At 37.7% G+C, this 16,449-nt stretch overlaps 1 protein-coding gene across 1 annotated transcript in view; it reads right to left on the reverse strand.

The window, feature by feature from the left end:
* Window positions 1–4: 4 nt before the first annotated feature.
* The window catches only part of LOC108367014 (ecdysone-induced protein 74EF-like), a gene marked incomplete at its 3' end in the record, with an annotated part of 30,185 nt that continues 13,740 nt past the window's right edge, over window positions 5–16,449 (reverse strand). The window contains exons 2-3 of the mRNA XM_017621530.1: window positions 2,563–2,938; window positions 5–535 (exon numbers count right to left, since the gene is read on the reverse strand). Coding sequence (XP_017477019.1) covers window positions 5–535; window positions 2,563–2,743 — 712 coding nt within the window. The remainder of the gene's footprint in view (window positions 536–2,562; window positions 2,939–16,449) is intronic.

Here is a 16,449-nt window from a genome sequence, read left to right on the forward strand (position 1 = left end):
CCACAATTGCCGGCATGTGACATGACTTTGTTATTATTGTTAGAGGCCGCTGCGGCAGCGGCTGCTGCGGCGAGCACATTCGAAGCGGAAAGAGCACTGGGCGAGCACGGAGCGCTGTGTGGGCCGGTGGCAGTGGCGCTCACCGAGGGCAGACAGGCAGTGATGCCACTATTTCCACTCGCACCGGCACCAACAGTCAAATTGAGCGGCGAATTGAGTGCTGCTGCTGCAGCCGCTGAAGCGCTGATACCTGCCGCTAATCCCTGAAGACTTGCTAATGCTGCAGCCGTCGCCGGAGTGACATTCTGGCCCACACTAACCGGCGTGGCCGTGCCGTCGGGTGGTGTGTGCAGGTTGGGATGTTGCGAGTGGAGATGGTGGTGATGATGGTGAATGCCATTGCCGCCGCCATTGGCATGTTGCATGTGATGATGTTGTTGTTGTTGTTGTTGCTGCTGTTGTTGTTGTTGTTGTTGCTGCTGCTGCTGAAGCGTAGCTAAATTTTGTAATTTTTGTAAATTTATCATGTCTTGCACTGCGGAGTGTAGATACGGTTACGAGGAGTGCATAATTGTTGTTGTTATTGTTATTGGTGGATTTGTGAACAACATTTTGTTTTTGTTTTTGATAATGAAGTTGAATGCGATGGTGACGGCCAATGTGCAGTGTGATGGAAGCAGAGCGGTGTGTTAGGGGTAGGAAAGAGTAAAAATGAGACAAGTTGCAAGTTATTAGTAAAATTGTGTGGGTCTCGCTTTGATGAGTTAAATTATGTGTTCTGTGTCCTGTGTCCTGTGTCCTGTGTCTCGTCTGCAGGCCATTACAAAGGTCTATTATATTGCTAGTAGGTTGCCTGTTCGCTTGTTTTGTATGAGTAGATTTAATGTATTTTGTAAGTACATATGTGCAAGTGTGTGATGATTCTCTGTTTCGGCGATTAGTTGAACAGTTATGGGGATTCCCTAAACGCTTAAAGGATACTCGAGTTAATTGAAACAATTAAAGGGTTCAATTAAGATGAAGCGAGCGGGTCTTTGGATTTAAAAAAAAATATATTGTCTTTCAATAATAAAAAGCTTTGAATGACAGATTTTAATCTTTATTAAGCTCGCTCTAATTTTTTTTGGAGAAAGTAAAAAAGGGGCTGAGAAGGAGTCTGCCTTCGGTGTCATTAGGCACAAGAAGCTAAGTATGGCTGCAAGTATTTTATATACTAAAAAAAACAGCCATGATTAAACAATTTAAAAAAAGGCAAATAAAAAATAAAAATTGGTTTAAAAAATCAATGTTTCATTTTTCTTCAATGTTAAATTTTTAGCCGACTGCAAGGTTATGAATTCTTCGGAATATTTTTTTTTTTTATGTATGTTACCGCATAACTTTGGACTACGTCAACCGATAGGTAGTGTCTCAGAGGTAGTCCCATACTAATCTGGTTTAGATCTGATGATTGAATCATAAAAAAATTAACGGTACTCCTAAATTTTTATATGAGAATTGAAGTCGGTTTTTTTTGCTTAAAAATTACTTGTTTTTCAATAAAAAACTTTACGCAAATTTCGCAATCGGTTTCGGTCCTTAAATTTTTCGAAAAAATATATGTATTAGGAAATTTATAATTTTTTTCATCTGATTAATATGTATCTAAATCAAGTTTTGAATCAAATTTTCCATAAAAATTTCTATTTGGGTCGGAAAATGATTCGTATTTAAATTTATCGATCGAGATGTTTATGAGAAATTGTATTATTAATTATTTGTTGTTTTATTTAAAATTTTTAGCCATCTTAAGCTGATTCATCTTCTACGAAAATTAGATTCAAAGTTTTCCACAAAAATTATTTTATCAGGCTCCTAAAATAATTCATATTAAAATTTTAAATTTTCATAAAGAAATAGTAACTTACTAAAAGCTTATTTTTTTGTAAATCACTGTAAAATTTATACCAATTTTTCATATTCAATTAGCATTAAAATTAAACTTTTCTGAATTTCAAGGTCAGCACAAAGTGTTTTCCAAAACAACTAATATTAGGATTTTTTTATTGTAAATCATTGGAACTCCTTATTTTAAAAATTTAATTTTTTCAGTTCACAATAATATTTATTGATTCACAAAAACATTTTAAAGTATCTCTTTAATTTAAAAATTTTTGTCTTTCGACACTAATAAACTTGAAAAGAAAAAAATGGCTAATGAAAATCAGTGAATAAAACAAAATTAAGCTCAGTTTTACTATTCATTACATATTTTTGATGAAATAGCCAAAAATCATTAAATATATCTATATTTTTTGAGCGGGCACCAGCAATAGAAGTCGTAATGTGCATTGCCCATTTAATCGAAAAACTACAAATAAAAGAAAAACAAACGAAAATTTTAGCTAAACCCTAAATTAAATATAACGATTCCTTTTCACATTGCGTCTGAGCTCTTTTTTCTAAAATGCTGCAACTTCATTAATTGAGAGGACTCCCCCTGCCTTGTCTTGTTGTTATTGTAATGTTTTAGTATGAGTATTTCTTTTTTTTTAATAAAATTGGCTTTCGATATGTACTCACTAGTTCCGTTTAGATGCGCCTGCGCTGCCGCTGCTGCTACCGCCAATGCTGAAGCTGAAGCCTTCGCCTGCTGCTCGTGATCCTCAGCATCCGACAAGCGACTAAGTTGATCTCGGCCATCGCAATCTTCGCCCACATCGGTGTCGATTTGCATTGGCTGCGGCGAAGTGGCTGGCGACATTTCGTGGGACTCATGCGATTGATGCGAATGAGCATCATTGTGATTGACCAGTGAGGCAGCCTTGGCTAAACTCTGATAAAATTCCAATTCCTTGACATGATCCTTGTCGTAGGAGTTCTGATTGTGCAAGTCATGTAGGCTGCTATTACTAATCGGTGAATTAATTTTATGGCTGATGATCTCTTTGTCGTAGTCCTGAAGAGAGAGAGAGAGAGAAGAGAAAAACGATTGATATATTTGTGATATTCCAGATTTCGTGTCGAAATAAATAAATATTTTAAATAGTACTGAATATTGTAGTACACTAAAATAATGACACATTGAAGTATTTTGTATACAAAGCAGCTATGTAATAGCAATTCAACTGACGGTCAACTGTTGCATTCGATAGAGAAAAAAAATTGCTCATACGCACTGTCGCTTCCCTACAATAAATGCCAATGCCAGTCATTGAAAGAAAAATAAAACATATTTTTGCCCTTGCACATGCCAATAGTCTATTAAATAATACCTAGCCTAGCATTCAACAGTAGCAGCGCCAAAATTAGCTGAGTGTATGTGCGTGTGTTTGTAGCAGCAATCAGCATTTAATAGCCAGCTTTCAGCAGTCAACATACGTCGCATCGTACAGCAAGCAACATGTCGGTATTAAGTGACTTTATTAAATTATATTTGTATTATGTAATTACACAATATGTTTGCTGTTTGCTGGCATTGCCAGTGTGACTCACAAATAATATATGCAAATAGGAATTATCGCAATGTGCTGTGTGTGGCAATGTAAATACATATGAGAGGCAGCGGAAGTGTTTCTGCTGCTGCTGCTGCTGCCAGTCTAATTACGAATTTTCATAATTCCCTTAATAAGTATGATATGTATAAATGTATGTAAGTGTGTGTGTGTGTGTGTTTGTTCAGGGAATATCAGTGACAATAATAGCTGCAGTTAAAGTAATCTACAGCTTGCCAGTTCATTTGCTGTTGCTCTGCTATTATGCTAATAAATTAAATGTATGCTTGGATGTGTTGGATTGTAATTTTATTCAATTTTATTGTTTAAGTCATTTCACACGTTTGCCTGCTTTAATTTTGTGCTAGTTTGTTTGTTTATTTCTTGTTTGGTATTTGCACTGTTGCACTGCGAGACTGACACTAATTCATGCAGAACATTTTACTTGTCATTGCTGCTTTTAATGCAGCTCATTTAAATACTAGAAGCGGATAAACATACATAGGTATTATAATCATGTGTTAAACATATTTAATATGCGCTATTAGATTTAATGTGTAGGAAGACGTTTAATAATGGGAGAGAGAGAGAGAGACAGACAGAAGTGTAGAAAATTAAAGGCATATGGAACACGAGAGGCATGTAGGGCAGTGTTGCCATTTTGGTTCTTTTGGAGCTAAATTTAGCTCTTTATTTTTCTATTTAGCTCCGAAAATTGGGTTTTAGCTCCTAAATCTTTTTTAGCTCTTTTCAAATTTATCTAGCACTTTTTTTAGCTCCATTAAGTTTTATTTGTATTTGGTACATATAAGCCAAGACTTAAGCGTTGATAAAATGGAAAATTTCGAGATGCAGTGTATCCACCATAAATCTTGGATCTAGGTTAAAGAATTCAAAAACTAATTAAAAGAAAATCATTTTCTGGTAGCGCCGATTTCGTTTTACCTTACTAATTTTACCTTTAAGGAGAGCTAGAAGTAAAACTTTCCAAAAAAATTTTGCGAAAAAATTATTCAAATCAAATATCTGAAATTACAGATTCTAACAGTTTGTAAAGTATTTTTATTTCACGGTTATAAGCAACGAATTGGCATTATATTTGCACCTTATTTTGGCTTTAAAAGACTTTTTCAGCACTTAAACTTATAGAATTTGTTGTTTTTATTAAAACTGCAGAAAATGTAAAAACAACCTTACCTCAATAAATGCTTAACCTTTACAAAAATATATAGCTTTTCATTTTAGCTACCATTAGTATTATTTAGCTTTTTTTTCGACCGTTTTAGCTCCAAACCAAATTTTTCTCTGGCAACACTGATGTAGGGATCAGAAATAGCATAGGAAACAATTATAATTCAAATACGGGAAAAAAGGGCTTTTTGGGCAAAAATTTTGTATTCTTAGACTGTATTTGATACTGGAGCTAGAAGGTTGAACAAAGAACTATACATACTTTGTTTACACCAAAGCATGGAATTTAAAATAAAAGTGCATCTGCTTCTCTTTTAAGGGCTCCAGTGGGTGATCTAAATACCACAAGCAAGTACTTATGAAGCGAGCATATCTGTGTCTAACAAAAATGTTTGAATATTATTTCCTTTTTGAGTTGGGAATAGGTACTAGAAAACATTGTTAAACAAAGAAGATATGTACATTAGGCTGTGTAATTTTTGAGCAACTTTTTTTTTCAAATAAAAAACAGGCTATTAACTTTCAAAAAAGTGAAAAAAAGAGCCCTTAAAAATTTGAGCACTTAATATTAGCATTAAGTGGTGCCTGTTCCTAACTTTCCATTTCACATATAAATAACATGCGACAAAAATGTTTCGTTTTTCTTATTTTTGTAGCTTGACATATAAGCATTGTAAAAATAACGTGAAAAATTATTTTGGTAGGAAATTGAATTGCACAAAAATATTTACTCTAACGAAAAAAATACGCATAACTATTAGTTGTTTACGCAATATTTTCATGATAAATTTCCTGTTCAGAAAATTATAGGTATGTAATAGTATGTATGTTTTATTATTCTTCAAGATTTAATTTTTTTTAGGGTTATAGTTTAACATTTTTACAAAACCAAAGAATGTTCTAAGTTTAGTTATAGTAAACAGAAGTATGGTATGCCTTTTTGTTATGTATTTTGTCCACTAACCAAAACACTTTCTTATTAATTACAGATGAATTCAATACATTCTTGCCTGCATTTGTTTTGTGCCGGCGATGGTCATAGCTGTATCCACTGGAGAATTTTAACTTCTCATCCCACCGACTGAAGGTACAATTAGAAGCTGTATTCAGACTAAGAAAAGCACTAATATTCTTTTCCTTCCCCAACTTAGCATTGCGGACATGACAGAGGGCAATGTCGGAGCAGAGAGGAGCACCCAACCTCATCCTCGCATCTTCGTACATGCCATACGATGTACACGAACCACCGTCAATATCCTTCAGGCAACTCACCACCTGAGCGGAGCAAAGGCATAAGTATGTTAGCTTGCTGTGACACCAATGCAGCCCACACGGCTTGGAACAGCTCGAACATCACCATTTGTAATAAGGGATAAGATCAATTACGTTTCTATTTGATTTTAATATTTTTTTCCTCTCAGTTTAGAGATGTATGCAATCAAGATGACGGCAAGGCTTGTGAACACGATCGACCTAGCTCCATCTGAATTTGCCTTCGTTGTTGACAATCAAGCTGCCATCAATTTCAAATTCAAGTTCAAACAAAAAAAAACTAAAGGAAACTTACATTTTACGCCGCCGCTGAATAGAAATGATTGTTTATTCTTTTTAATTGCAAAATCGTACGGAGCGCTGAAAGACAACTCTTTTAACTCGCTAATTCGGTGATATTTCTTTTTAAAGTTTATATTAAAGTCCAATTGGTATGTCGCCGCATGAAAGATGGTATTCACTCTAAACATTTATTTCTTATTTTCTAAGATTGGTTTAGTTTATTTGGAATATTACCAATTCGAGCTTTAAATACCTTAAATACTTTAATGAGTGGCATTCGCGCTTTTATGTTGGACTAATAATATATATAAACATCTTCTTCGATTCTCCACTGCACTGAGGTCCTTGTCAATGCTATCATAGTTAATAGCCATTTGCGATGCGACGATGGTGTTTAATGCAATTATGTTAATTTCCTATGCAAATAGCCTGTCGCGCATTTAATTGCAAGCGCTAGCAACATTTTTCACACAGGCACGGGCAGCAGCGAGTCCTTAACAGAGAGAACAGACTACCACCACCACACACACCTAAACCAAATATCATTAGCCACGCGCTAGGCTACCTTTTTCAAGTTTTTTTTTTCAAACTTTACTTCTTACTTTGCAGCTCTATCGCCTAGCGGCGGCAACTGTCGGGACGTCGCAGTAACGCGCTTTAAATGCAAACCTTGGTGTGAGCAAGGGTGAACCTTAAGGGTAATAGTGGCCAGTATTAATTGCCAATAATTACTATTGGTTTCGCCAAGAGCGTTTTGTTGCTTATTTTTCTTACTTTTTGTCGTTTTCTTGTTCAAACATTTTTCAAATGTTGCGGGTCAGGTGCGACCTTTTTTGCTATGTTATCTTTGTTTCGTTTGCCTCGATGCTGTTTATTTTTGCGATTTGTTTAACACCCTTAATGATTTTTGTTTTTTTTTTGTTTTTCGCATTTCGCCTTGCTTTTTGTTTTCACCTTCTATTTTTACTCAGTTTGTTTTTATATTTAATTTGCAGCATTAGCATTAAGTACGGTATCAGTGGGCGAGTAAACGAGTGGACGAAAATGCTTACCTTCTAAGGTAAAAGCAGCGCCAATCAGTGGAAAGTGGTCAGTGCAAAGATCGCTTAGAGTACTTTTTGTGTCGCCTTAGCTGGCTTAGGTAGTATTTAAAGGACGCCAGGCAATCGCATTCGTTTACCGCAATTAAAAGGCAGCCAAGTGGGTTTGTTAATTCAAGTAGCAGCGCTTTGCTAAGTGGGCAAAATGTGGGCGGTTTTAATTGGGTATAAACATTGGGAAATTATTGATATATTTACTCTCACTCACGTATTTCCAATTGCACCTGAGCTGTCGAGTTATTATAAATAATTCGATTAATGTATGTGTAAATAAAATGAAGGGTTATTATTATGTATATATTTTATTTTTAGAGCTGCCGAGGAAAGTATTGTCACTGTAAAAAAAGCGATAGCCATTTCTTCGCTTCGCTCAAGCCCGCTCTGGGTTTGTGAATGACGGAATTTTTCGCAGCTCACTATAGCGCTGAAAATTAAATTTCTTCAAACAAATTTTAGGAATGCTAGATATTTAGAGCACTAAGGACGGCGCGTAGTCTGGGTGCTGTTTTCTGCATGCGTTCTTTTCGTGCTTAATTCCGGCAAAAAAAGGACGCTGAAGTATATAACATATCCATTATTTTCAGTTCCATTCAAAATCTTAGTTTTTCTTCCTGCTCCTTGCTTAGGTTAATCTAACTATTTTAGTATTCTTAAGTGGCTGAATGTGATAGAGGTTGTCCTAAAAAATATTTTATGTGCTGGTTTAAGATCTATATCTAAGGTACAAAACGTGTCTTATTTGCTATTATTATTTAGGGCCAAAGTATGTTTTATTTCTGAAACTATTTTATTCCGATAAAGGCTCATGACGCTCCCTGAAAAAATTAATTAAGAAAGACTGAGAAAACATAAATCTGTGTACTGCCCTATTGAAAGGCAGAAGGGGGTGAATTTACATATGTGCAACTGATTTTGGAACTGAAAGCGAAAAGAAAGATGTCGCTTCATGCCAACTTAAATAAATATCTAAGTCTTATTTTAAACCCTCCACAAATCGCCTTAAAACGCTATTTCAACGGCAGCCGCTTATCTGCATCAATCAGCATAGTTGCCCCAGCACAAAACCAGCCACATTATACTCAACTTCCATACAATCAGTCTGCTCATCGCCGTATTCAATTGAGCATTCGCAAATCTGTTGAAAAGTTAATTCACATTTCACATCAATGCATATGACCAACTTCATTTTAATTTTCAACGTTTTTTCGCTCATTCTACCTTTGCAGGCGACAGAAAAGGCGCAAGCGACGGAATGGCAGAAGGTTCGATAAATTTAAAAAGACAGGCATACAGACACACTTGCAGATGCTGTACCACTCCATATATATGTACATACGTGTATGTGTGTTGTAATCAGTGGCGTCCAATAATGATCGGTGGGTGGTGGCTGGCGTTGGTGCCAGCAAGCAAGCAGGACATTCGCACCAACCAAGCTCATACATACATACATATTTACATACAAACACGTAGAACATATGGGTAACTACTACTTATAATAGTGAATGTATGCATTTGAAACTGTTGGCGTTATGATAGCGCTGGAAAGCATTACAATTTTCAATAGCAATAACAGCAACAACAATATTCAGCATAGGTACAACAGCAAGAGTCATAAATCTCAACATGGTTTCGTTTTGCGCGCAAAACATTGAACTTTTAACGGAACGCCAGTGTGGCCACTATGCCAGGCAATGACCAGCCGAAGGCTAGTAAAGAGGCAGCCAGCTTAAAGCGTATGTACTATAAGAGTTATGAACATAGAGAAGGTAGAGCAATAATAGTACAGGTTGACCAATATACGCGCGCCTGTCCTTTAAATAATCGCGTGCATTTATTATAAGTGAGCGTATGTGCATATGTACATATCTGAGTAGGTATTAAATATAGTGTGAATGAGAGTAAGTGGAGCATTCAAAAGAGTTTCTGTGGCACGCCCTAAAGGCAGCGAGCAGCTTAAATACACTTTTGTAAATATATGTGTTGCACTAGTTTGTATGCATATGCTTAAGAATATGCAAAAGTGTGCGAAATATGTTCGCTAGCGGCCCAATGAATTGAACTCTGTTGACTGTTGGTCGCTGGCGGCTCATTGCATATGCCAAGGCGCACTTATATTAATTGAATTCATGTGATAATTACAATATGTGTAAACTTTATTATTATTACCCATTATAAATGGGTTTTTGTTGTTGTTGCTGCTGCTGTTTTTTGTACAAACCTTAAGCACCTTTTTGCTGTTAATCGGCATTTTCCGTATGATTGCGAAGTAAATGCGCTATGAAGAGCACTAACTATTGGGTGTTTCTGTATTGATTGTATGGCTGGATTGAAATAAATAATATTTAAACGTTGCTTTGAGAAAGTTCAATATTTCTGTTCATGTATGTAAATATTATACATTGAGGCTCGATTTTTCACATTTTTTTCTACAAAATCTGCATTAAATATTTAAAAAAAAATTTCACTAAAAATTGTTGATCTGGAAGAAATTTCTGACTGTAGCAAATTAAACCGATGGTCGAAAGTTGCGCACAAAAATTCAGAAAAATATGAAAAGTGAGTCCTGGCCGGTCGTACGACCTTTCTGCAATCGAAGTATCGCCCAACTGCCAGCAGCCAGGACTCACTTTTAACATTTCTCTAAATTTTTGGGCGCAACTTTTTTTTTGTGCCTCTCAAGTCTTTCTTTCAGCCCGAAGAAATTAAATTGCTTGGCTTTCAAACGGTAAATTTTGCCAACTCTATTTTTTTTATTTTCCATCGCGTGGGAAAAATTCAGTGCAGTACCGCAAATAAGTTCACATGCGCTGGTACCCATGTTGAGGTAATTTCCAAGTAAATTTGAATCCGTTATGTCAATCCGTTTTATTGTAATCGGCAGTTGAATTACAGATTGTGAAAGACACGGTTAAAATTATTTATTTCTTGCTATTTAGTAATTTCGTAATTAAAGAAATTTTTTCTTTAGAAACATTTTTTGATATAAAAAAATTCACCATTCGAAATGGAGAAAACTGCTTTCGAACACAGACCGTCTACAGACCGGCTTGGCGACATATAAAACCCCAGTTTGCATTTCTGACCGTCTGCAGACGGGATTGCCGGTTCGTAGGTCAACATTGTGTAAGAGAAAGTTGAAAATATGTCAAAGTATATCGGCGAGCCCGCCTCCAGACGGTCTTGGTTTTTCTCCCCTGTAGGCAAAAGTTACTGTCACAGATCGAAATGGACATCATTTTTGGATTTCTCGTGCTAAAATCACCCATTCCTGAATTTTTCAACTCAAAAAAAATTGGCCTACTAGAGGGTTAACGAAAACGTGACTCGTGACATTTCTAGCTGGAAGTTTTATGCTTTTGAGTGAAAATATACTTCGTTTTTGCATTTAGAAATGCTTTGATTAAGATAAAACTTAGCTAAAAAAAAAATCCCAAACATTGCGTCCGCTGCTTAAAATTATTTTGCAAGCACCACACCCTTTTCAATCGCCAGCAATGGCTCGTACGTAATGCTAGTATTAACACATTATTTGAACAAAAGAAATTGATTTCTCTTATTCGAATCCCATCTATAAAAAGATATATGACTGTATGCAAATACTCGTTGCAGGAAACGTGACCAACAAAGGACACTAAAAGCCCACCCCTCCTCCACGACAGCCCATCAGCGCGCGCACTTGTGCCTAGGTGTTCGCCAGACAGCCGCCACCACACTTACCCATGTGTGCGCATTAATGAAATTATGTGTATTTGCATTAAGCAAAGCGTATAATATGCATAAAATGTGCAATGAACGGCAATGGTAAAAAATGTATTGATGCTGCGCACTGGGGGTTGCAAAAATATTTGCCTAACGCTGCGACCTTAAAAAAAAAACCAAAAAAAAAGCGAAATTAAAACATAAGCAGTCATGCAAGGGTGAGTCTGCCCCGAAGCGCCTAAAAACAAATAATAAGTCAATGAGCAATTCCCGCGGCGGCGCTTGCAATTTCGATGCGCTTGGCCTTTTTCAGCCGAGTTGAACCTGCCTCCAATGGCATAAGAGTTGCATATAAAAAATGTACATAAAGTGCAGCAGTTGACCAGAAGTGCAGAAAAATTGCATTTTCAAAACCAAAACGAAGCGAAGGAACGAAGAAAATCCGTCAGGAAATTAAAAGAAACGCGTAGAAAAAAGCAAAGTGTCTGACTAAACGGCAACCGCGTAAAACCAACCCCCTTTTGTGGCAAACGGCAAGGGCGGCGAGGTGTAGGCAGAAATTTTTGCAATTAATGCCACTAAAGTGCCGAGCAGAATGGTGGAAGTGGAAGAGCGCGTATGCACCCTGAAACTCAGCAACTCATTAAAAAATGAATCGGCCAAGCAAAATTTCCAATTTATCTAAGTTTTTGCTTTTATTTTGGCAATTTTATGCGCAGCCCCCCTTACCCACACACCACACAAAAGCCACTGCTGCATACATTCACTCCAGCTGCCATTCGCTGCGTCCGCGGGTTGAGTTTGTGCTGTGAAATCAAATATTCGGCGGTGCGTATGCCAACTGCATTTGACCGTAACGCGTTCAATGTTTCCAAAATTTCTTTTATTTTCAGCCACCCAACGGCTTTCGATAGCGTTGCGGCCCTCTCTTCTTTAACAACTCCATATTTGCGTATGTAAGCGTGCATGTATGCGTGCGTGTTTGATTTTAAATTTTTTTCCGTTTTCGTTTTGTCGCTGTACTCTGGTCACATGTGTGTTGTTTGTATGATAATTTCGCGGTACATAGCCTAAAAGTATGCAGCGAGCGCGCCAAAAACGACACATGAAAAGATGCCAGTACAGCAGCATTTTCTGCCTCCCGTCTAGGCATTTCAGCATCTGTCTGGCACGTATGTAAGTACATTCATCCCATAGAAGCACACATATCCAACAGAACAAGCTCATCGCGTACCATACCACGCCCAACCTCTTTGTGCCTTGTGCAAAATCGGCTTTATCGCCAGTCGCCGCCGTTGATGTCGCTTTTGGGCGCTGTATTCTGCTTGCTGTTGATTTTCGCAATAATTCAATTCATTTTCTATTTTTCGTTTTTACATTTTCTCCCCCTTCCCGCCTATTTTATTTTGCCATTTTGCAGCCAGCACAGTCAAAACATTAAAAATTCGTAGAATAAAAATAAAAGTTATTAAAAAGTAAAAGAAAATGAGTTGAAATTGTGCTAAAAATGAAATAAAAGTATATGTTGAAAATTATTGCCGTTCGTTCAAATGGAGAGAGCCTAGTGACCAATGCCCCACGCTCCATGCCCCATGTCTGTTGGCAAGCAGAACACGATTGACCAGTCACCCCGCCTACCCACACGCCCAGTGCTGGCCAGCAGCAACCCTTAACTGCGACACCCAACCCATCGGTGCAAACAAAGCAAATGTGCATACATTGCGCCACTGGACTGGCGAAAATTTCGTTGCTGCTACATACATACATACATATGTAGATGTATTTATGTATGTGTTCATGTGCGTGTGTGTGTGCATATTGCTTATTCTTTGTTTTGTTTTGTGTCAAATTTTTCTTGCTTTTACTTTGTGCTTCACTCGATTTTTCGCGCGCCAAAAAAATATGAAAAAGTAGCGCAGTCGAGCACTCGTTGCTCAAAAAGGTTTTCGTATGCAAATATAAAATTAAATGCATATTTTTTTTTTACTTTGCTTTGCATGCTTTTTGGAGATTTACATATGTAGAATGGAAGACAAGCATACTTTTTGGCGTGGCATAGCATTGCATTGGAGTGCGATAAAACGTGAGCAAGTACGTTGTACTAATTTTACAGACGTCTGTTGAGAGAGATAGTCTGGCGAAATACGGTGTATAGCGGGGATGCTGCTTATGCAACGTTTTTTTATGGAAGAATAAGCAAAAATAGAAAAAGTCAGACAAATTGGCGTTCTGCGTTTATCGGAAAGAGAATAACCAATATTATAGGTACGAGAAGATACAATTTTTAATGGATTTTTAGTTTAAATATTTTTTTCATTGGATCAAGGATATCTACCACCTCATAGCGCATGACTCTGTTGTGTCCCAATCCCACACCAGCTTTGAGGTAACCGCGTGTGCTTTCAGTGCGAGCAACCCCACTTTCTGAATACTGTCCCAGACATGGTTCACTAGCATGCACCGCAGCCTGAAAGACAAAACTAGCTTGGACCATGCTAGCGAAAACGAGCCTTTTGGCCTGTATGGCATCTAAGCTCCAATGCCATAGTCAATCTTGGAAACATCAGTATCTCAAACACGGGTATCCTGGCGTTGTTTGAAGCTGTTCATTGTTCCAATGGGTTGTATTAGGAAAAAATAAGTTATGTGTGAGTTTAAACCTGAAAAGGCACTGATCCACAAAACTAATTCGCCATTTACTTCGTATCGTAGAGATGCCTGCTTCAAGTCCTGCTTCTTGAAAGGCGACAGGTCGAGAGGCGGCGAAAGTAGGGATGCAATTTTTGAGGAGAAACATGAATACAGCGATGTTTTGATATATCGGAGAAATGAACATCAATGCTTACATACATACATCGCCAGGAAATCATCGATATATCTATGGTTTCCGGTGCTTTACAATTGGTAAAGCTCTATTTGAATTTAAAGGAAAATTTAATAGTACTCAATCCCATCCAATTCAATTACAGAAATATGTATATACAAATAGATTTATTTCCCTGTATTTAGCCTTCCTATAAAAATTCACAACGCCTTAAGGGCGGAAGTGTTTGCAATACTGCAAGTAACCGAATGTATAATTGGCGAAAGGAGGCATGGACATAAAATCAGATTCTGCAGTGACAGCCAAGCTGCTGTAAAAACTTTGGAACTCGTTCTCACTTCTACAAAAATAGTCCAGGAATGTAAGTTGAGGCTGAACTGGGTCGAAAGGAGGAACTAGCTTGAACTTAAATGAGTGCAATCGGGTCCATCAAGGATTTCATTAATAAAACTCATGAGAGCCGTTGGCGTAGTGCACCACCTGCAAACCTGCAAACATCCAAGTGCAACAGGAAAATTCCTTCTCAGACAAAGAAGGAGTGATCTTCGAACGAACGACATATGGTTACCTTAGGCATCATCAACGATGTGCTGTGCACATCTTGTTTGCGGTATGAGAATAGTACAGAACATTTTCTCTGCCGCTGTTCGGCCTTCGCCAGACTTAGTTGGTACGGTATATCTTTGGGTCGGATGTATTGAGACTGAACGAGCTACATTCTCTTTCCTCTCAACAAACTGCTAAGACTAGAAACGTTTTTGTAGAAAACTTCATCTGAATAACTGCCACAAATTCACAATTTTATCGCCTTCTTTTTTAAAGCAGAAAGCTCTATGAGATTTGTTTGAAAAAAAAACATAAACAAGAAAAATATAGCATACTTATAGGAAATCAAAGCGCTCTTTTATCGCTTACTTCATAGAGTAACATTTCGCTCGTATCGCCACCTGTAGAAGAGGATTATCTGGTATTCTCTTATCACCTCATAAAATTATATCTAACTATTTCAATTTGATTTCTGCAGAAGAATTTGACCTGATTTTATGCAACTAGAACGGAACAGAAAACCGGGAAGCGCCCATCACCCTAGTCCATCTCTAAATATCAATTTTCTGTCATAACAACAGCAATTGTGAATTACTGAAAGAGCCAGCAAGATTTTTTATAGTTATGGCAAGAAAAACAAATCATTTTTAATTTCGATGTAGCTGAATTATATAGGTTTTTCAATGGCTGTTACCCAACCTAAAAAAAATTATTAAACACTTGAATTTTTAGTTCTGTCACCTATCCAATTTCTAACGAACAACGCACGACGGGCGTGGGTGCAATCAGCCATTATTATATTTTTTTTGGTTCAATTCAAATTGCAAAATTGTCACTTATCTAAAATTTCCAATTAACACCAGCACTAAGTGAGCTGAGCAGCCATCAGACGATTACAAACACAGACACACGCGAATATTGCACTTTTTGAATATTTTATTGCACGTATTTATGTGTATGGCTGTGGGTGTAAAGTGTGGTGTTAAATACTTTTGCTGTACTACGCCGCGCCTCCCCCTTGTATCGCCCATCGCACCACTGACTCACCTCATAGCAAATCAACGAAAAAAGAAAGGCAAAAATACTCGATGCGACCGGCGTCCGAGCGAAAATTAAAATCAAAACAAAAAGAAAATATTGTTTGTACAAACAACAACAGGCGCATACAATGCATAACAAAGTAAATGGAAGAAAAAATTTCTGAATGGCTGAAAGGATGGCAACAGCAAAGGAAATGTGCGCCAGTGAAGATAAAAAGTTGTAAAAATGCGGCGAGTAAAAAGTGCAAAACCAAAAAGAAAGCAAAAAATGTTAACACGCGACAAATACAACGAACAAAATAAAAACGTAAAAATACAACAACAACAACGGCTCAACAATAAAAACGAACATTTTAAAGTACATAGGTAATAAAAAAAAATATGAATTAACAGGAAGCATTGACAAGCGCACGGCCGCGAACGTCCGCGACGAGATAGTACTTGGCAACAACCGACAATCCGAGGATACGCGTTAATGTTGCAAGCAGGCAGGCAGGCCAGGATGAGGGCGCCGCTGTGCGGTGGTCGGCGGCACCCAACATTAATGAAGCTTAAGAAAAAAAGATTAAAAGTATAAAAAGTGCAAAAGAAAAATCACCAAGGCAGAGGAGAACTTGAAAATGAGTGTGAAACGAAATGTTGGAGAAAGGACGCGACAGGCCAGGCAGACAGCGCGGCAGGCAGTGTGCGCGCACTTACAATGTCAACCCGCAGACCCCAGCAGGCATAGGAGGGCGCAGCTACGATTGCCAAACAATAGCGGCAACTGCAGCCACCCACGCGATGAAGTGCACGAACGCGCATTCGACAAATCGCTGGGGAATAAACGCTTGTTTGCTTGGTTTGCACAACTGGCTGGGTACTAGGCGAAGGGGACGAGCACGGGGATTGAGCAGAGAAGACGAATTGTGTGGGGGGGTGAGTGAGCGAGGTAGAGTAGAATAATGTGCGCTAGAATTTTGAAGCAAGCGCCTGGCTACAGACCTAAAACGCCAGCCACTGACCATTGCCGCCACCCACAT

This window comes from Rhagoletis zephyria, unplaced genomic scaffold (assembly GCF_001687245.7).
Source record: "Rhagoletis zephyria isolate East Lansing unplaced genomic scaffold, Rhagoletis_zephyria_1.1 Rzeph_scaffold_02497, whole genome shotgun sequence".
Lineage (NCBI taxonomy): Eukaryota > Metazoa > Arthropoda > Insecta > Diptera > Tephritidae > Rhagoletis > Rhagoletis zephyria.